Raw genomic sequence first — 21,009 nt, forward strand, 5'->3', positions numbered from 1 at the left:
GTTGCTGGACTCTGAATTCTCATCGGCCCCATCCAGCATGACCAATGGTCAGAGATTATGGGAGCTGGAGGTCAACAACATCTGGGGGGTCTGGTTCCCCCCATCCCTGGATTAAGTGATCTTGAATGTGTGTCCAGGGTTGAAAGAAGACTCCTGGACAAACAAGACATTTATTCGGGGTGAAGAAATCTGGTGTTGTTGATATTCTCTCTTCCATGCAATAATTGAAAAGCACACAACAGAAAATAATTGTTGAATGATACACTCAGTTTGCATTCATTTGTACAGATTGCAAACTTTGGATTGCCTGAGCACAGATTTGTTACAGTGATCTTAATATTTCTTAAGTTTCAGAGGACAGCGTGTCGCTTACTGACATAACTGTGTAAACAGGGGCTGAATAAAAAGCGAGTGAAGGTCTTCAACAGAGGGAGTCGGTGCACACAGTCCTCCCCCAAACCGTGCTCAAAAAGATCTTTGGAACCGCCAGCCTACTATCCAGTGAAAACAGTAGGTGCAAAATTATTCTCAGTATGTAAACCTCATTAAATCACCCTTTTTCATGGGCCATTCTTCCCCAACATAATTTTCCACATTTTCCAAGTAACTGCCATTGTCCAGGCAGCTTTCTGTTTTCAAATCCTTCTATGTATATAAAGCAGGCGCTGAAGGGACAATGCATTTTCATCCTCAGACCTTCTCTGTGCTCTGGTTCTGTTGTTTCCATCTGACAAGGATTCTTGGCTTGCGGGAGACAAAGGCGCAGGGGAAAAAATCTTCTAAGGAAAGCTTGTGCTTTCAAACACTCTTCAAAATTTGCCTTGTTTTAACTAAATGTAATGTTCTTCATGAACGTTAAAAGGAGTGAGGGAGAGGGAGAGAGAGAGAATGAGAGAGACTCCTGGGGAAGATATTCATCCATTTAAGGAATGAGAAATCACTGCATTCAATAACAGGTCTAAATACAGTAATGGAAAGGTCCCTTATCTCGCCCCGTAAGCATGAAAATGTCACCGTGTACCAGACGCAAAGGGGGGGGGGAGCATCTAGGAATCACTCATTTTTTTAAAGAGGCCAAATAATTCTGCTAAGCGAGGATGCAGCCAAACTTACAGTTGCTTGCACACTGAACATTTGAGGCCCCGAAGAAAGTACCTTGACTGGGCCAGGAAGCATCACAAATTGTCCCTCATGTTCCTGGCCTCGGCAGAGATGCAGCTCTGGTGTCCTTTGGCACCAGGAAATGTTGGGGAGGGACCGTAGCTCAGTAGCAGAGGTGCAGAAGGTCTCAAGTTCAATCCCCAGCGTTTCCTGTCAAAAGGGGAACAGGTGATGGGAAAGCCACTGCCAGTCAGAGCAAACAACGCTATGCTGAATAGACATGTAGTCTGACCTGGCATGTATGCTAGGGAAGAAACCATAGCTCAGTAGTAGAGAGCACATTCTTTTCCATGCAAAATGTTGCATGTTCTATCCTCAGCATCTCCAGTTGGGAGGTGCTGAGCAAGAATCCTCGGAGAGCTGCTGCCAGTCAGAGTAAGCAATACTGAGTTAGATAAACAAATATTCTGACTTGGTATAAGGCAGCTTCCTATATTCTGAATTCTGTGGCTGTATGAATTATTCAAATCCAATTAATTTGCAATATTTATTCTACATGGCTTTTTTAAAAAAAACCCACAATTTGTTAGGTTTGTGAGAAGGAGCAATGCCCAACACAAGAACCTCACATCTCTTCCCACTGAAAAACTTATTAGGTCTCCTTTCTGGTCTCTGAGATCTTAGCGGGCATTTCGTCCTAATACTTTCAAGTGTATTTTCACTACCATAACGATTTTTAAAAAATCAAAGCTGAAGTTCTCAGGAAACTAGCATATTTTGTCTATCATCAGTTCTGCCAACCTGGTCAGTGATGAGTACTAGGTACCTTGACTATAATGGGAGGGAGAATGCCAATTTGCTGCTCTGCTTCACGCACAGGAACACAGAAAGCTGTCTTATACTGAATCAGACCATTGGTCCATCTAACTCAGTACTGTCTACACAGACTGGCAGAGTCTTGTCCCAGCCTTACCTGCAGATGCCAGGGACTGAACCTGGGACCTTCTGCATGCAAAGCAGGTGCTCTGCCACTGAGCTACGGGCCTTCCCAAACATCAGTGGCCAACCAGATGCGTTTGGGAGATCCACAAACTGGCATCAAGGCAGCAGCCTTCCTGTTCTTTCTTGCAAGTATCCAATATTCAAAGGCATACTGCTTCTGGAATTGGAGGTTCCACTTAGCAGTCACAGCCATTGACAGACCTATCCACGAGGTTGTCTAATTCATTTTGGAGCCCTCTAAGCTCATGGCCACAGGCTCTCATCTTGTGGCAGTGCATCCCGTAGGTTACTTATGTGATGGTTAACGAAATGTTATCATAAACCAAACACCTACAAGATGGGAGCACCAATTTGAGTTGAAAACTGCCAGGACCCCCTCCCGCTAACCTAAGTGAGATAAAACCATTTGAACAGTTAAAACAGAAGTAACTGGTTTGGGCTGTGAACACAGCTAAAAGCGCCTTTTGAGAGGAGATAATAAGGAGGTAGCGCCCATTGTCTAAGCTGCTCTGCAAATGAAGAGTGTGGAACTAATTGTGGTTTGGACACAAACTCTGTTTACTTTTTAAAAGATTTAACAGCAATGAACTAACCTGCCCCCTTTCTTTTTTCTTTTTAAAGAGGCTTTGCTTCTGGAATCCATCCTACATCCTTCTTTTCCCCAGCTGAAAACAGGCAGCCAATTGCAAAAAAAGAACGGAAGAAAAATAAACTACAGTCATAGCGGCCACCACCTGGCGTTAAATAGTGGTAACTCATATTTATTACAATTATATACAATCATATTTTATAGGTGGATTCTATACATGATCACACGGACGAGCACGTTTGAGTTTTGCCTCTCGGCGAGGATGAGGAGGCTGTGAGCGGTTCAAGATGTTACAGGAATCGAGGCTCTTTTAAAGAATTTCTTTCTTTGAATTACAAAGTGGACAGAAAGTGGGATGCTGCTGCTGAAAAAGCCAAGAAAACAACTCCGCAAGAGAAGGGTGGTTTTTTCTTTTTGTAATGCAGTGGTCTGGTTGCCATTTTCTCCACTCAATAAGGCAGGGAAACCCTGCGTGGCCCTCCAGGTGATGTTGGACTCCCAGTTCCCAGAATGGCTCATAGTCAGGGATGAAGATGATGAGGGAGGGAACTGGAGTCCAGTGACACCTGGAGGTCTACAACGCCTCCACCCCTGCAATAAAGCAAAAGTAAGGGGGACAAGAGCATGAAGACAGAGACGGGGGCGAGAGAGGGGGACACAGGTGACAGGCCTTCACAATGACCTTTTGCTCTGAGAAAAAAACATGACCCTTGGATGGCGAACTTTGCTTGACAGACCTCAGAGGCCAATGCCTCCCCTTTTCCCTTTGCTCAGACCCAACAACTTAGCCAAAGGCCATATCACAGGCCTATAGCGGGACGGAGGAGGAGAGAGAACAGGCAGCGGATTTGGAATCTTTGCTCCTCCCTCCCCCTCCCTGGGCAGGGCAGTTCATTTCAACTACCCTGCTTGAAAGAGACATTTCGGACAGTTGGGAAATGCGATGACGAATAAAGAAAGGGAGAAATAGAGGAGTAAGGGATGAAAGGGGGGAGAAGCCACGCTAAGCCACAGGCACAGGACACTTTTTTTGGGGGGGGGGAGGTGTTAAGAAGCTTGGCCAACAACCCAAGCCTTCACAAAATGGCTCCCCACCTCCTAGCAAATCAAGTGGTCAACAAGCATGCTGGGTGGCACGTATACTTTTGCTCCCAAGACACAGAGGGGTGCAGAGAGACAGGGGCCTCTGGCAGATAAGCTTTCATTCAGAAATGAAGCATGGGGCGGAAACAAGGTGATTCAGGAACCCCAGAAGAACACCTGCATTTCTTAAAACGATGGGGATATTTGTTGGATTTTGAGAGTGTGATTGCACTGGGGGGCGGGGAGGAGAGGACACAGTCACCAAGGAGAGATGGACAGATGTCACCACTGGTGACATTGGGGGTTTCCCTCAGAAGGCAGCAACCCCACTCTTTTCACGAAGGGATGTTGGCTTGTTAGATATTCGGCAGAGAAAGTGGAGGGGAAGTTAGGAACAGGAGGTCTGCAGTTTGATATGTGGCTGTGTGGCGTTAGCAAGGAGGCCCATATCGCTGGCTGTGGTGCAGGCCAAGTAGCAACCAAGCTCCTTTTAAAGGCGCAATGGGAAGGAAGGAGGAAGGGAAGGAGGGAGGGATGGCTGTAGTGAGAAGAAGAGGAGCCACCGCAAAGTGGAAGGAAGCGGGCCTGAGTTGGCCAAAAGGCCCCTCAGTTCGCTAGATAGTCATAACGCTACTCGTGGTGAATCACAGGGGTGAGACAGGGAGAAATCACTGGATGGGGAGAGGCCCGAGGAATGGAGCACAACCAAGAGGTACGGGGGTGAACAGGAGCCGCCATCCCAGCCACACTAGTCAATTTCATTCTCATTGCTAGCTCCCTCGGGCCTCCGTAGCTTTTCCACTTGCTCGTTGATCTGCCCGTCACCGCCTCGCCGATCCTCCGTCTGGACAACCATGCACTCTTCTTCGTCCACATGGCTGACATCGTCGTCTTCGTCGTCATCCTCCTCCTCCTCTTCCTCCTCCTCCTCCTCCTCCTCGTCCCCTTGGTCTTCCCGCTTCTCCTCCTCCCCTTGAACCTCCATCCTGACCTGACCCTTGAGGTCGATCACCACCTCGCCCCCTTCCTCAGGGCCCAGCAGGTGGCAGCTGACCTTCGGCCCTTCGGGGCTGTGGTTCTCTTTGATGGGAGAGGAGGAGTTAGATTCATTGCTGACCGGTGAGATGTCGCTGCTGGTGTTGTGGTTGTTGGTGACGGGGTTGGAGGGCGAGGAGGGCTTGACTGGGATCTGCCAGGATGGGATTTTGGATGCGGACGGAGAGGGAGGGAACTGCCTCCTGTGAAAAAGAGAAGAAACAGAGCAGCTTAGATCCATCTCCATGCCCTGCCGATGTAAAGGGCTTTGGAGAACAGAATGTGAGAGACAGTCTAACCAGTCTAAGAACGGGGAGCTGTGTTCAGATTCCAAAAACCTTTCCATCATTAGAAGAAGAAAGGTTTCACAGACCGAGGCACTGGACCATTCAAGGCAGGGAGGGGAGCAGCCAGGGGGCGGGGGAAAGGTAGACGGGCTGGGAACAGCTCTGGTGGATTGGCACGACAGGCTGGATCACAAGTAGGTGAGTAGAAGGAAGGTCCTTCTATGTATATGAAGCTAAATTCTCCTTTTGCAAACTGCCTTAAGAACATAGAAAGCTGATGAGCCACACCACTGGCCCATTTGGCTTGGTATTGTCTACACTGACTGGCAGTGGCTCTCCAAGGTTTCAAACAAGAGATATTCCCAGCCCTAAGAACATCAGAAGAGCCCTGCTGGATCAGGCCAATGGCCCATCTACACCCACCACCCTGTTCTCACAGTGGCCAACCAGATGCTCATAGGAAGCCCACAAACAGGACCTGAGTGCAATAACACTCTTCTCCTCTTGTTATTCCCAACAACTGGTACTCAGGGATACTGCCTCTGACAGCGGAGGGAGAACATAGCCATCAGGGATACTGCAACAGCACACAGGCCTGAGATGCTAGCACTACTTTGTCAGAAGGACATTTCAGTTTTCTAGTCCTCATGGTCTACAGCAGGAATCAGCAGACTTCAGGTCTGAGGGATCTAAGTTTGTTTGTTTTAGCTAGACTTCTGAGGTCAGGCCACAGTGGCTTGGGGACGGAACCCAATGCACCATAGCCAGTTGGGGGTTGGAGCCAATTCACTGTTCCACCCCATAAGCCACACACTGAGACGGCATGCATGTACAAATTGACACCTGAGTTACAACAGATCAGAGTTGCTAACAGCCTAATTCAGAAAAGAAAAACACCTTTTTACTGTTAAGCGACTAGGAGTCAGAAACCGTTGCTGATCTGTTTGGAGGACAACACTCTTTACCTTGCCAATTCTTGCCTTTAACAGCAGCAGCCGCAGCCGCAGCAGCAACAACTCTTTTGTGTTTTTCAGAAAGTGGTTTGTTCCTGGTCCTTGTAGTGCAGAGAAAAGCAAATGCTTGGATATGTGACCAGAAGGTAACCCCAAAATAAATAAATCCCAGGAAGAGGAAAGAGACGGAAATGAAGAGTTCCTGTTATATCTCCAGATTATTATTTCAAGGTTTCTAATTTGACCTCACATGCTCTTGTAAGGATCAAATCTCTTTGCAGCTCTAGAAGTTGGCAATCCCAGGTCGCCCCCAGAATTGAAGCCAGGATTTGGTCTAAAGCCATCTCTGCTATCTTTTCGGCGCCTTTTGAAGACTTCCCTCTTTCAACAAGCCTTTTAAGTTGAGACCTATCCCAGTCTGCGTCTGTGTTAGAATTCCTTTTAATATGTTGTCTTTAATAATATGTTTTTAACCCTTTTTTAAAGATGTTTTAAAAGCTTTTTTAAAAATGTTTTTAACGTTGTTTTGTTTTAATGTATTTTAAGGTCTTTTCATGATGTTTTAAAGTGTTTTTAGCGTTTCTGTTTGCCGCCCTCGGCTCCTGCAGGGAGGAAGGGCAGGATAGAAAGAAAGAAAGAAAGAAAGAAAGGAAGGAAGAAAGAAAGAAAGGAAGAAAGAAAGAAAGAAAGAAAGGAAGGAAGGAAGGAAGGAAGGAAGGAAGGAAGGAAGGAAGGAAGAAAGAAGGCCCGTCGGATCTGACTGTTAAAGCAGATGATGGGAACTGAAATCTGGACCTTCTGCATGCAGCTAAAAAAAACACAACCAGATCAGGCAGCAAGTGATGGGAGAGCCGTGGCCTATCAGGGTGGACAATATTGGGCTAGATCAACAAATAGGCTAGCCCGACATAAGGCAGTCTCCTATGAGTGATTATAAGCATGCATATTTCATTGTCAAAAAAATAATTCTGCAGATTAGTGTTATTCTGGATTCACAAAAACCTCTTCATGTCAGGGGAAGGACCATAGCTCAGTGGCACAGCACCTGCTCTGCATGCATAAGGTCCCAGCTTCAATCTCCAGGTAGGGCTGGGAACAGGAAACCCTGGAGAGCCACTGCCTGTCGGTGTCAACAGTACTGACCTAGATGGGCCAGTGTTCTTCAATCTAAGGCAGCTTCCCGTGTTCCTATGTCTTAAGGGAAGAGTTGTAGCTCAATGGTAAAGCATCAGCTTTGCATGCAGAAGGCTTGTGCACAATCCTTGGCATCTCCAGTTAAAAGGACTGCAGGTAGCAAGCGACTGGCAGACTTTTCTCTGGCTGAGACCCTAGAGAGCTGCTGCCAGTCAGAGTTGACAATACAAAGCTAGATGGACAAATATTCTGATCTGGCATATGGCAACTTCCTACGTTTGTAGGGGCCTGGGTAGTGTTCTGATACACTGGACACAGGATGACCTTACTGATGAATTTTATAGGAATAATTCAGGGCAGTGATTTCTAAACTACTTATTTAATAGTTTTTATCCCCCATCCTTCATCTGAGGAACTTGGGGTAGCATACGTGAAGTCGTAACAAGGGCTACTGCCCTCACCCCGCTTGTGGGATTCCCAAAGGCATCTGGGGCGCTGGACTAGAAGGAGCTTTGGTCTGAACCAGCCAGGGCTCTTCTCACACTCAGATGTTCTCAGTTCACAACCCAGGTTGATTGGACTGTCAGCTGAGCATGCAAGTGGAGTTTGTCCCAACACTTTACCCCTCCAGTTGCAGATAGGAAGAGGAGGTCAGCAGTGCCTTGTCTGCAATTAAGATAGAGGCGGGGAATCTTTCTTCCCAGCCTGAGGGCAGCATTACTTCATGGGCAACCTTCTGAGGGCCACATGCCAGTGGTAAGCAGAGCCAGATATACAATTATTATTATTAATGATATTTATTAGTCGCTTTTTTCCAAAATGGAACTCAAAGCAACTTACACAAAAAAATTGTGCTCAAAATGGGTTACAACAGTTACAAAAACAATTTCATAATAAAATAATACAACAGCAGTAACAAAACAATAGCAAATGTCACAGCAAACACAAATACCTTTTCAATACTATAAATATAACATTACATTCTTTAGCAGGCCACATTACACCTCTTGGCAATATGGCAGAAATAAAATAAAATATATATTGCATCTGGCTCTGCCTACCACTGGCACGCAGCCCTCAGAAGTATATGGTCAGGCTTCCACATCTCCATATCCACGTCACTCCATCCCAGCAAGCAAGGGGCATTATCACAGTCCTAGGACACATTCCAGCCAGGCCAAAGCACTCAAGGAGGGTGCAGATCAGAGAGAGTGAGGGCTATGGCCTAGACAGTGGGGAGATAGTGGCCTGGTGAGAGTCCCAAGGGCCAGATGGAGAGGCCTGGGGGGCCGCATTCAGCCCACGAGCCTGAGGTTGCATACCCCTGCATTAAGGCATCCCAAGAAGCTTCTGTGCCCAGTGTTACCCCCAGAACCCAGTTGGAAAGTCACTGTTGTAGACTTCCGGGAAGGGTGACTTAGCCTGTGCCTGCTTTTGAGACGGGCTCCTGCCTCAAAAGAAGCTTATTCAGATATATCAGTCAGTTTTTTCTTTTTTTTTTGACTGATTAAACTTCTCCCGGGTAGGGAGAAACGAAGAGATTAACCTCAAAGCCTATTTTTGTTGGGACGACCAGATCTCATTAATTTATGGGACGAGGTCCAGCCGACGAAGGTGGGACGGATTTTCAACAGCAAGCTCTATCTGTTAAAGCGAACGTTCATCTTATCTTCTAAGAGAGAACGCACTAACAGGCAAGCACCCTTCTTTCTATATTTTTCTTTTACTTGACTTAAATTGTTGCTGTTTAAAAGAGATTTGCCAGATTGATCAGTTTTTGACATCTCACTGGGGAGCCATAACTTCTCTCTGCTACGCACTAATTAATAGCTTATCTCTGTTTTTGTTGCAAAAAGCTGTCCTGGATTTGCATTCTAAAGATATACACAGAAGAGGGATTTCTATTCCAGATTTTTATTTTGAAAAATATTATACTGTTTTGAGACTACTCTCTTTTTGGTCTATTTTATTTTGACGAATCTGTTTCTTGACGATTGCCATTAATTGTTTCGATCCTGGGAACTGCATTTTGTTTACTTAACTATTGGAGAGATAAGGCTGTCTGCTCTGTTTATACTGTGATGTCACCAAGTTTGGAGTATTAACCCAATTGTTGCTGAAATAAGAAGTGGTTTTCCTATATTTTTCTTTTAAAATGGCAATTAAGAAAGTGGCTGAAAATCTGGAAATAACTATGTTTCAGAAAATAATGGATGAGATTGAGATAACGAAAATTGAATTGAGTAAAATGAAGCAGGAGATTAAAGATATAAGGGTCCCTGTGAGAGAGGTGACCCTGGAAGGGGTCCCTGTGAGAGAGGAGACCCCGGAGATTGGAACAGGGGTCCCTGTGAGAGAGGAGACCCTGGAGACTGGAATAGGGGTCCCTGTGAGAGAGGAGATCCCGGAGATTGGAACCAACGTGGAACAGGAACAAGATTTGGAGTCTATGGACTTTAGAAATAAAATCTATTGTTTGGAACTCAATGTTATCTCTGAAGAAATGAATGAAGATTCTAGAGATAAAGTTATCAATGGCATGGATAATCTTCTGGACTGGAATGATGTGATGGAGCCCAATATAGAGAAAATCTATGGAATTAACTGCAGCCATGTGACAATGGAAAAACTTTTAAGAGATGACCCAGTGTATTTTGAAAAAAAGAACAGAGATATGATTTTACAGCAGTATTTCAGCAACCTATTCAGAATGGATGGCAAGAAAATATTTGGGATAGAGGTAATTCCCATCAGACTCTTACTATATGACTATGGCTTTGACAGCAAGATTATTATGGAATACTGATAATGGAAGATTGGATATTGAAATTACTGGACTTAACAAGACTACTGAAGATGGAAGATGGAAAATGGAACTAATAGAGATAATAGAACAATGGCTACTGAAATTATTGAACCTAACAGATTCTGATGTGATGGATTAATTGAAATGTTTATTTTGACTATGGTTATGACAATAAGATTATCATAATTAGTAATGAGATGGATTAATCGATATGCTTATCTGGAAAAAAAAATTGATAGATATATTTCTTAAAGAATTGAAACCTCTCTTTGACTTTTTGTGGAAAGAATAAAGTAATGTTTATGAGATTTGATGATTAAGTAAGATAACTACTGGAGGAAAGTGATTTTGTAATATGACTTAAGAGACAGGATTGTTATATATTATAGACTTATAACTGATTTGATCTTTGACAAATGGGAAGTCAATATTTTACTCTTTATTTTTTATTTTTGTTTTTTTTTTCTTTTTTTCTTTTTGTTTAACTATTTTTGATTTTGTTTTTTGTCTTTGAATGTTTTATGATTTTGTCTTGTATGTTTTATGAAAATCTGAATAAAAATTATTGGAAAAAAAAAAAGGAAAGTCACTGTTGTAGGCTAGAAACAGACTCTTGGACAAACCCCTGCGCAGGTATTTCCTGAGGCGGAACGAAACACAACACAAGGCATGCATGCACAGCCCTCTGACCGCCTCCTCCTCGCCTTAGCCTTGGAAGAAACCCTGCTTCAGAAGCACCCACCTCTGCACGCAAACAAGGAGATGCTCAGCATGATTCACCAGTATCGTAAATGTTATCAAGAAATCCACAGTGGAGGCTTTCTCTCCTGACTATGGCGTCACAGCCTCGTTTTGCTGCAAAGGAAAGGGCTTGCACTGGCTGGGTTCTGTTTGTTTATTTTAAGGAATATATTTTCCAAAAGCACTTATCTTCACAGCGGCAACACACACACACACAGCAACAGCAACAAGAAGAATGAATTTCCTCTTAATGATGAGATGTCCCCTTGCGGACACACAGAGTGTGCCTGTCCATGTTTGGCTCACCCGGCAACTTCTGGCAGCAACGGAGCATTGAAGGTTTGCAAAAGAAACAGTTTTGGACCAGGGAGGAACCTCAGACCTGGGATACCAAATGTGGCCCTCCAGTCCTCTCCATCTGGCCCTTGGGACCCCCCCCCCAACCACATCCTTCCAATGACACCCCTCACTGGCCATGCTTGCCTGGAAGGAGGAAAGAGTGTGTGTGTGTGTGTGTATGTGTAGAAACTAGGGACGGGATTCACTGCCTAGTTCCAATCTGATTGTATTCCAACAGTACGCCGTTCAATCTCGATCCGCCCTTTTTTTTGTTCCTGCTTCCTTTGGCACTTGCCGATTCGATCTGCTGTTTTTCTTGCTCTTTGGTTGCAAACAAAATTGCTTAATTTTTAACTTAAATGCCTGTGTAAAATGATCATGGTGTTCCACGTGGTTTATTTTTTCCTATTTATCACACCTGCACATTGTTACGAATGCATCAACTTAGAGGAAATTACGAACATAATTACGTAAAATGGAGGAAAACATTGGGGGGGGGGGGAATCCGTGCCAATTACAGCTGCAGCCCACCGCAAGAAATCAGTGCCGGTCCAAAAAGATAGCGGACTGTCGAATTTAGTTGGAATCTGGTACTAAGTCCGATTTGGTGAATATTCTCCTACATCCCTAGTAGAAACTTGCCTGCTATACAAAGGTAAAACTTAATTCGTTTCCCCTCCCACGTTTGCCTCTCGCCCTGCCCACCACTGCCATGTGGCCCCCTGGAAGGTCACCCAAAGAATGTATAGTGTGTGAAGCAACAGAATCCGCACATTGATGCTTCCTCCCTCTGTTATGTCCTACCTGTTTAGAAGCAGCCCTTTTAATGAATAGATCTCCGACTTCAGCTCGTTGATATTCTGTGATTCCAGGATCCAGTTAGTGGATGTCGTTGCCTAGCGGGGCAAAGAGGAAGCGATGATCAGAGGCGGTTGAAGACAAGTCTCCCCAGAGCATAAAACCTAGAAAGTGTTTCCGAGGACATCTGGTCTCCTGCGTTGGCCTTTCAAAGGGATTATCAAGGTTGCAGGCAAATGATTCCCACCCACAACCAGTATGTGGCAAGGGGGACAGGGGGTGGAGTGTCACACGAGGAATGGACTGGCTTTGGTGCAAAGGGCTGCGCAGCTGTTTCACTTCTTACTGAAGGCCAAAGGGCTGATCTTCCCAGCAGGTGGAATGAGACAGTACCACTTCAGGGTACACAATGGAACTACTTTATATATTTAACTTTTTATTGCATTCATAACCCCATCTTTCCTCCAAGGAGTGCAAGGTGGCCTACACAATTCTCCCCCTCACAACAACCCTGAGAGGTTAGGCTAAGAGGCAGTGACTGGCCCCTAAAGTGAGCTTTATGGCTGAGTGAAGATTTGAACCGGGGGACTCGCAGGTCATAATCCAACACTCTAGCCGTTACAGTACACTGGCTCACCACCACTGCGACATGTGGTGACACCCCTCTCCTTTAGGCTGCCCATTAGCTACTGGGCCAAGTTCAAGGTTCTGGTTTTGGTGTACAAAGTCCTATACAGCTTGGGACCAGGATACCTGAAAGACCATCTTACCCCTAATATACCCAGTTGATCACTGCGCTCTGCAGGTGAGGGTCTCCTGCAGATACCATCTTGTTGGGAGGTCCGTTCTGCACAACATAGGAAATGGACCTTTGGTGTAGTGGCACCGACCCTTCGGAATCCCCCCCCCTTAAATATTAGACCGGAGCCACCTCTGTTATCTTTTCAGCACCTACTGAAGACCTTCCTTTCTCAACAAGCCTTTTAAATGAGACCTTATCCCAGTCTGCATCTGCGCTAGAACTACTTTTAAATATGTTTTCTTTAAATATTTTTTAAAAGATGATTTTATTATGTTTTTAAAGATGTTTTGCTTTAATATGTTTTACAGTATTTTGTTTTTAAGATGTTTTAGAGTGCTTTTAGAGTTTTGGTTTGCCGCTCTTGGCTCCTTCTGGGAGGAAGGGCAGGATATAAATCAAACAAACAAATAAATAGTGGCCTTGCAAAAGTGAGTAGATAAATCAATGGATGAGAGGTTTGGCAACAGCTGTTAAGTCTAAATGGAACCATAGGAGCATAGGAAACTGACTTATGCCAACTCAGACTAGTGGTCCATCTAGCTCAGTACTGTCAACACTGACTGGCAGCCGCTCTCCAGAGTTTCAGGCAGGTGTCTCTCCCAGCTCCATCTGGAGGTGCCACTGAGGATTGAACCTCGGTCCTTCAGCACAGCAAGCAGATGCTATAATCACTGAGCTATGCTTTCCCCTTAAGGCATGGGAACATAGGGAACACCCGTATATCAAGTCACTCCACTGGTCCCTCTAGCCCAGTATTGTCAACACTGACTGGCAGCAGCTCTCTAGAGGTTCAGACAGAGCACATTCCCCATCCTACTTGGGATTGAACCTGGGACTGTCTACCGGTAAAACAGAGGCTGTGCCGTTGAGCTAAGGCCCTTCCCCGAATTTCAGGATTCAAGTTTTTTAAAAAGGGAGATCCTGCAAGGCTGATGTCCTTCCATGCAAGGTGTAATCCTTGGATGGACTATTTAAATCTCACTTCACAGCATCTCACTTGGAAGCAGCTCCCAGCTGATCCTTGTGTGGTAGAGGCGGAGGCAGCAGCGCCCCCCCCCCCCGCCGTGCCACTCCCTAGCCTTCCTAGACTCGGCTCTGTAGTAGCTGACAAGCCACGCACAGATGCGGTTCCCTGCAATGGCGATGCCACTCCCCGAGCCTGCGAGGCAGCAGGGAATCCGGGAGCCACCGTTTTTGGCTCTCGGAGCCTTTTGGAAGCTACAAGAAGCACGTTAAACAAGATTTCCACTTGCTGGCCGGTGCAGAGAGATTCGGATTTCCAAAACACATATAGTGCCAGATGCTGCAGGATTTAAGAAATAAAACCTGACATCTGGGGCCTTTAAGCCAGTCTCTCTTTAAACAATAACAGAAAAAATCCACAAAACAGAAGTGGTAGAAAACTCAAGGCCAAAGATTTACCTGCGCACACGTACACTTTTTTTAAAAAAAATGTAGGGTTTTTTTAAATTACTTAAAGACCCTCTTTTAAAAAATTTTACAGCTTGTCAGTCAGAGTCTGAAAATATAAAAACTTGCATCGCAGCTGAGAAAACCCTGTCGTTTTTTGTTTTTAAACACGACGATTTAGGAAAGCCTTCCTCAATCTGGTGCCCTCCAGATGTTTTCATTATTTATTTATTTATTAGATTTATATCCCGCCCTTCCTCCCACTAGGAGCCCATGTTGTTGGACTGCGACTCCCAGCAGCCCCAGCACAGCCAATGGTCAGGGAGGATGATGGGCGATGTAGTCTTAACATCATCTGCAGGGCACCAGGTTGGGGAAAGCCAGTTTACAGACTTGGGGTTGGCACCAGTATTAGTCTTACTCAGAGTAAACCCACAGAAATTAATGGACAAGATGAACTTCCTTTCAGTAGGTCTACTCTGAGTAGGAGTTGGTTCGATACAGCCCTTGGACAAGACCAATGGTGGTCAGTGTGATTTGGGATTGGTAGGGCAGATGGCAAGGAGCCCAACAATAGAGGGAACCAAAGCCAATGATTGGCTGAGCCAGAACCAATGGTGGGCAGAGCCAACTCATTCTAGGTTTGTCCCCATCCTCCTCCTCCTCCTCCCTGCTGAGTTCTACAAGGGCAACACTGAGACTGAGAAGGGGGAAGTGGCAGGCAGGGCCATGCCCTAGACTGGTTGTGGGTAAGAAGGCAGGCAGATGGGGGCTGGCTGAGAGCACACTGAGGTTGGTGGGGCAGCGCCCCATGTGCCCTAATGGACCAGCCTCCACTGGACAAAGACGCATGCACGGTTTTGAACGCACGGCAGCAAATGCTACCATTTTAAGAGAACTTTTAAAAGAAAAAAGGGGGGGAGGGAAAGAGGACTCTGGAAAGGCTCCTCAAACCAATGATACTCTTTTCCTCTTCTTAGAGCACAACATCTGCTCTTAATCTTAGCACTTCTCAGACTCAATAGAGAGAGATTCCCAATTTTCCTGGCTGGCTCCAGGCCACCCACGAGACCTTCTGTCTCCCAAGGGGGGGGGGGGAATGGAGTGCGGTAACAAGGGAGTGGGAGGCTGGATTCACTTTCCTGGTGCCATGCGGCTTCCCTCTTGTCTAGGCCAGCCCCCCAGCTGGGCGCTCTGCAGACGTTTGGGGCTGCAACTCCTCTGCAGCCACCGTGGCCAGTGGGGGGAAATGGTGGGAGTTGTAGTCCAGCAGCATTTGGAGGGTGACATGTTCCCCATCCCTGGGCTAAAGGCTCCTGGGAGCTAGGAGAACCACACAGAAAGGGGGCTTCCTGCTGTGTCTCTGCATGAGTGGCTGCTGTGGCTTTTAGTAAGACTGATTAAAACATTTGGCCCTCCAAACGTTTTGGACTGCAACTCCCTACAGCCCCAGGCTGCTACCTCCTCTTACTTCCTTGCCCTCTAACAGCAGCCATTCCCAGGAGCAGGGGTGACTAACCCTCAGTCCAAGGGCCATATCCAGCCTCCAAGTCTTTTTTTTATTTGTCCCTCCCCTCTCCATTTTTCAGTTAAAAATAAATAAAATTGCACCTCTGATAAGGATAACGCTGAACTGCCATAAACCAACCTGTCTGAGACCCCTTCACGCACAAGAAGCTGACTATGGCCTGCCAAATGCCTCTGGGAAGCCTACAAGAAAGGCCTGAAGACAATAACCCTGCTTTGCTTTTGCTCCCCAGCAACTGGTATCGAGGGGTAGACTTCTCCTGGACATGGAGACATGGAGGCTCCACTTAGCAATCATAAGCTAACAGCCATTGATAGGCCTCATTCCCCTCCATGAATATGTCCAATCCTCTTTTTAAAAGCCATCGCCACACATTTTGTGTCAGGGGTAAGCGTGCGCGCGCATACACGCACACACACAGAGCAAGCTATTTGACTCATCTGCAAAAATCGAAAGAGCAGGGGCGTGGATTTTGAGAGATACCTTAGAGGAAGCCAGTTCTTGGGTGAGCTCCTGAATTTTCTGCTGTTGCTGAATTAGAAGCTCCTGGACAGAGGCTAAAGTAGTCTGAAGTTGAGTCACTTAAAAAAAGAGGGAGCGAAACAGAAGGTTTGTTAAATCACAACAAACAAACACAGACATACATTTTTTTATAAAGTGTTCAGCTGTCCAGCTACAAGATGCCACCATTCCTTCTACATGTAATTTATCTATGGGCTTTTGCCTGCCCTAACCACTTATAATTTATCTGCACTTTGGGTAATCTACCTGCACTGTTATCTAACCTTCGCTATTTCTACTTTATCTCCCTTTTGTATAGATGTCTATAGCCCACAGTATATCCGTCCGAAACCTCTCCCTTCTAATTATATCATGTTATGATTTGCACTGTCTCTCTGAACTCATACAGCCTCGGTGTCATTTATCTACCTCTGGGCTGCGCAAGGAAAATGCTCTTGGCGCTTGAGATCTCTGTCTGCTTTGGAAACAGACGAGACTCTTGGGCTGAGCAACACTGCAAAGAGGGAACGGACACCCAGGTCACGTCTGCACCACACGCATTTAAAGCACTATGGTAGCACTTCATAAACACTCGTGGCTTCTCCCAAAGAATCCTGGGAACCGTAGTTTGTTAAAGGTGCAAAGAGTTGTTAGGAGAACCTTGTTTCCTCTCACAGAGGTACGATTCCCAGAATTCCCTGGGAAGAGGGACTGACTATTAAACCACTCTGGGAACTGTAGCTCTGTGAGGGGGAAGAGGGGTCTCCTAACAACTCTCAGCACCCTTAACAAACTACAGTTCCCAGGATGCTTTGAGGGAAGCCAAGAGTGTTTAACGTGGTATAATAGTGCTTTAAATGTACAGCGCCAATGTGGCCCCAGTTTGCATCATAATATATTGGAAATCACAGAAGTGGTCCCCTGATGTGGATATCAGCAACATGACGTCCAGAAAAGTAAGGAAAAGTTGCTCATAAAAACGTTTCCAGTGCATATTTTGGATGTGTCATAAGCTTATAGAGTTTTGGCAAGCGGTGTTTAAGATTATAAATGAAATTATTGGAAGCAATATCATTTTAACAACAAAATATGGTTTATAGGTATATTAGAAAGGCATCATAAACAAGGAAGATTTTGAACTTTGCAACAGCTATGATCACTGCAGTCTGACTGGTAACAGCAAGAAACTAGAAATCAGGTAAACCAACTGACATCTTGCCATGGTATAAAACCATATGGGATAAAGCACTGTTGACAAAACTTACATGTTACAAAATATTGAAGGACGTGCACTGAAGTTATTGAAAAACAGAGTTTGTTAATTATTGGAATGCAAAATTCCAAGGTTCATCCTTTACCCTCTTTACCCTGGTCTTAGACACCTGAGATGTATATTTTTAGGACCCATTATATTTTTTGTGATAGGTGTTATTTTAAGTTGCTTTTAATTGTTTTTAATGATGTATTTTAAACTGTCGCAACCTGCCCTGGAACCTCAGGGTGAAGGTAATAAATCAAAATACCAATACTAACACTAATAGCAAAATAACTTTATATGTTATTTTCACTTGTGCTTAAAATATAAATTGTATTACATTCCTTAAAATATAATTTGATTTTTTGTATGCAGATGCACAATATTATGACATTATTTATTGCTGCATTTTATTTCCTTTGTAAAGATTTTATTTTCTGCAATTAAAAACAAAAACAAAACAAAAATTCTAGAGTGGAGGGAAGAGGTTAGGAACCTGTTTGCTTCTTTTATCTACTCCTCAGTGGATCCATGTGCCAAGGGTGCTGTTCATCCCACAATTGCTCAGTTCACACATCACACCAAACCACGGTTAATTTACAGTGAATTTCTGCATAGATATGTATATGAGTGAAGTCCCATCAAGTTTAGTGGGACTTAATCCTAGATAGCTAAGTAGAGGATTGCAGGCTCAGATTTTGTTTATCATCAATATGTCACTTTCCTGCTTGAGGTAACCAAAGTTGCTTGCATTAAAATGTTAAAATGCAACAGAACAGCAAATCTATTACACATAATAAAAACAGCAGGAGCTAAAACGATTAAAAAGTCAGCAGCGCAGAACTATATGGATATTTGTAGTTTAGTTTATTAAAGAAGTTGTTTCATGTTTAAATAAATATTTTTGGCCGCTTTTACAAGCAAAACACCTGCTCAAGGCAGCTTACAAGATCAAGTAAACAACAAAACAACTATAAGGCGTAAAATGTTAAAATCCAATAACAAGATACAACTAAAAGCATCATAACAATGGTTTCTCATCAGCTGGTAAATGAGAACGAGCAACTGTGGCTTCAAGTGGGTTTGCAAACCATGCGTCACTGCTAACTGTGGTTTGGCAGGATATCTTAACACTTGTGCTAACTATGGTTTGATGCAATGTCTAAATCGATAATCCACTAGTAACAGGTATTGTTTGCTTCTGGAACATAGGAAGTTGCCTCATATTGAGTCAGGACATTGGTCCATCAAACTCAATACTGTCAATGCCACCTTTCATCAACTTGGTGCCCTCCAGATGTTTTGGACCACAACTCCCATCAGGCCCAGCCAGCATAGCCATTTGATGCTAGGGCTGATGAGAATACGGCTGTGCTGGCTGGGGGGAGTTCAAACCCTCTGGAGGGCTCCAGATTGGAGAAAGGCAGTTGACCCTGACTGGCAAGGGGGCTCTCCAGGGTTTCCGACAGAAGTCATTCCCGGCTCTGCCTAGAGATGCCATTAGGGATCGAACCAGGGGGCCTTCTACATGCAAAGCAGGTGTCTTAAGCACAGTGGGGAGCAGAGCCTGCCTGGGAGTCCAGAGTCTGTGAGTTCAAATCCCCTCTCGTGTCTCTTGGGTGTCAAGGGCCAGCTAAAGATCACCCCACAGTGAGTAGCTCAGGGGCTACGTGCCCTGCCACCTGTGCAGCCATGGGCAAGTTGCATAGTCCCAAGGAGCCCAGTTGTTCCCCAGCTGGCTGTTGCGGACAAGGAAGGGGCCGGCTTGTGCAGCTGTGGCAAGCTGAGCAGTCCCTAGCCAGCTGGGGAGGACTAGCCTCAGAGGGAGGCAATGGGGAACCCCCTCTGAATACCGCTTACCATGAAAACCCTGTTCATAGGGTCACGATAAGTTGGGATCAACTTTGAAGGCAGTCCATTTTCAATGGGCCTTCCCGTTTCTGGAATGCGACTGCAGTTGGTGATCAAGGGCACGGAGCACGTGAACAAGTAATGATGGCACAGGCAATTCAATGATGTCACAGGCAATTCAACAGCTGTGCCACCCCCTCTTTAAAAGATACAACCATACTTCTGTGCTCTTCGTAGATTCTCTTCACATTAATTCACATTAATACACCCCATGGGGGAAACAGATTATTCCTCTGGATAAATCCGTCCCCGTCCCCCCCAGACACACATGGAAACAAAACTGACTCATGGCAGAAGGGGAACTTGCTTATCACAGCTGGGAGAGTCTCCCCCCCCCTTTTCAGATTATAAACCAGACCTTCCATCCAGTAAACAGGTTCATTAAAAGAGAGAGAGAGAAAGAGAGAGAGATTTCACAAGCATGACAGGTAACAGCTAATCTAGGTTATCCATTGGGGCAGCGTGTAATGAAGAATAGCCCTATGGAGTCAATAACGGAGAAGGTTGCAGGGGTCAGGGGACAGGGCGTAATCACAGACTCTCTTGACCTTGCCTTGAATACTCAGAAGGAAAATGTGGCGGAGAACCGGGGGGGGGAGCAGATGCCCCCTCCCCCAGGAAGAAAAAAAACCCAAAGAAAACCCTCAGAGAAGCAGAAATTAAAAATGAACTTTACAGCCCCTTCGAAAGGCTGTCATTTTATTCCCCTTATTAATATTCTGAGGTTGGGAGCCTTTCCGTAAAAACATAATTAATTGAGGCCGCGCCGACAGTAAACAAGCAATTTCAAATTAAACCGAAATGACGGCGGCTTCATTTGCAAATGTGAACAGATTTCTCAGAGCAGATAAATGAAGTCACCACATAAAGTGGAAGATGGAGGAGAAAGAAGGAAAGAAAAGGGGGAAATGTAGAGTGTGTGTGGGGGGGAGAGGAAGATGTGGAGAGCAGGGCTTTGAGGGGCAGGACAGGAACTGATGGAATCATTAATCTTCACCTGTCTGCGTCACGCTGCCACTCATTTCGGAGACGCTCGCCTCGATCCTCTGCAGCTGTTTCCTGTCTTCTTTGCCACACATGATCAGCGGGAGCAAGTATTTCTGCAAAAAAGAGTGGAGAGGAATGTGATCTGGGAGGCGGGTGTGTGAAGGAAACAGGGGCACGTTTGGACTCGGCTCGATCACCCTGAAATGTGAACCGCGCATTCCTGACAAAACATCAGTTAGCGCCTGATGGGATGCTAGATACTGCGTATATAGACCTGCCAACCGTTCAACTGAGGTCAGTTCAGATATCACACGGAACTATGGCTTGTGCTTCCAAATGTATAGGGAAACTATGGGCTGGTTTGGACATAAATCAGCCTTCCCCAACCTGGTGCCTTCCAGATGTTTTGGACCACATCACCCATCATCACCAACTATGCTGGCTGGAGATTGTAGTCCAAAACATCTAGAGGGCACCAGGTTGAGGAAGGCTATACTAAACTGTGGTTTGGTGTAATGAAAGTGAGCCTAGCCTCTCCCCAGGCTTGCATACTTGGCTCTCCTCCACAAGGAGGAGTTTGGTTTACCATTACATCCCAACACAGCCCACGGCTTAGAGCTGGCTGACTATATTCCCACTTCTCTGGTACAGCTGTCTCCTCAGGCACAGCTAAGACTGTAACTTCCTAACTCTTAGAGCGGTACGACAATGGAACCCATGACCTAGGGAGGTGGTGGGCTCTCCAAC

General features: G+C 45.4%; 1 protein-coding gene across 1 annotated transcript in view; it reads right to left on the reverse strand.

Annotated features, from left to right (window-relative positions):
* Nucleotides 1-2,843: 2,843 nt before the first annotated feature.
* Nucleotides 2,844-21,009, reverse strand: part of PEX14 (peroxisomal biogenesis factor 14) — a 148,425-nt gene continuing 130,259 nt past the window's right edge. The window contains exons 6-9 of the mRNA XM_061600574.1: nt 20,273-20,375; nt 16,092-16,189; nt 11,875-11,966; nt 2,844-5,013 (exon numbers count right to left, since the gene is read on the reverse strand). Of these exons, the coding sequence (XP_061456558.1) occupies nt 4,524-5,013; nt 11,875-11,966; nt 16,092-16,189; nt 20,273-20,375 (783 nt within the window). The 3' untranslated portion in view covers nt 2,844-4,523. The remainder of the gene's footprint in view (nt 5,014-11,874; nt 11,967-16,091; nt 16,190-20,272; nt 20,376-21,009) is intronic.

Source organism: Rhineura floridana, chromosome 18, assembly GCF_030035675.1.
Source record: "Rhineura floridana isolate rRhiFlo1 chromosome 18, rRhiFlo1.hap2, whole genome shotgun sequence".
Classification (NCBI taxonomy): Eukaryota; Metazoa; Chordata; class Lepidosauria; order Squamata; family Rhineuridae; genus Rhineura; species Rhineura floridana.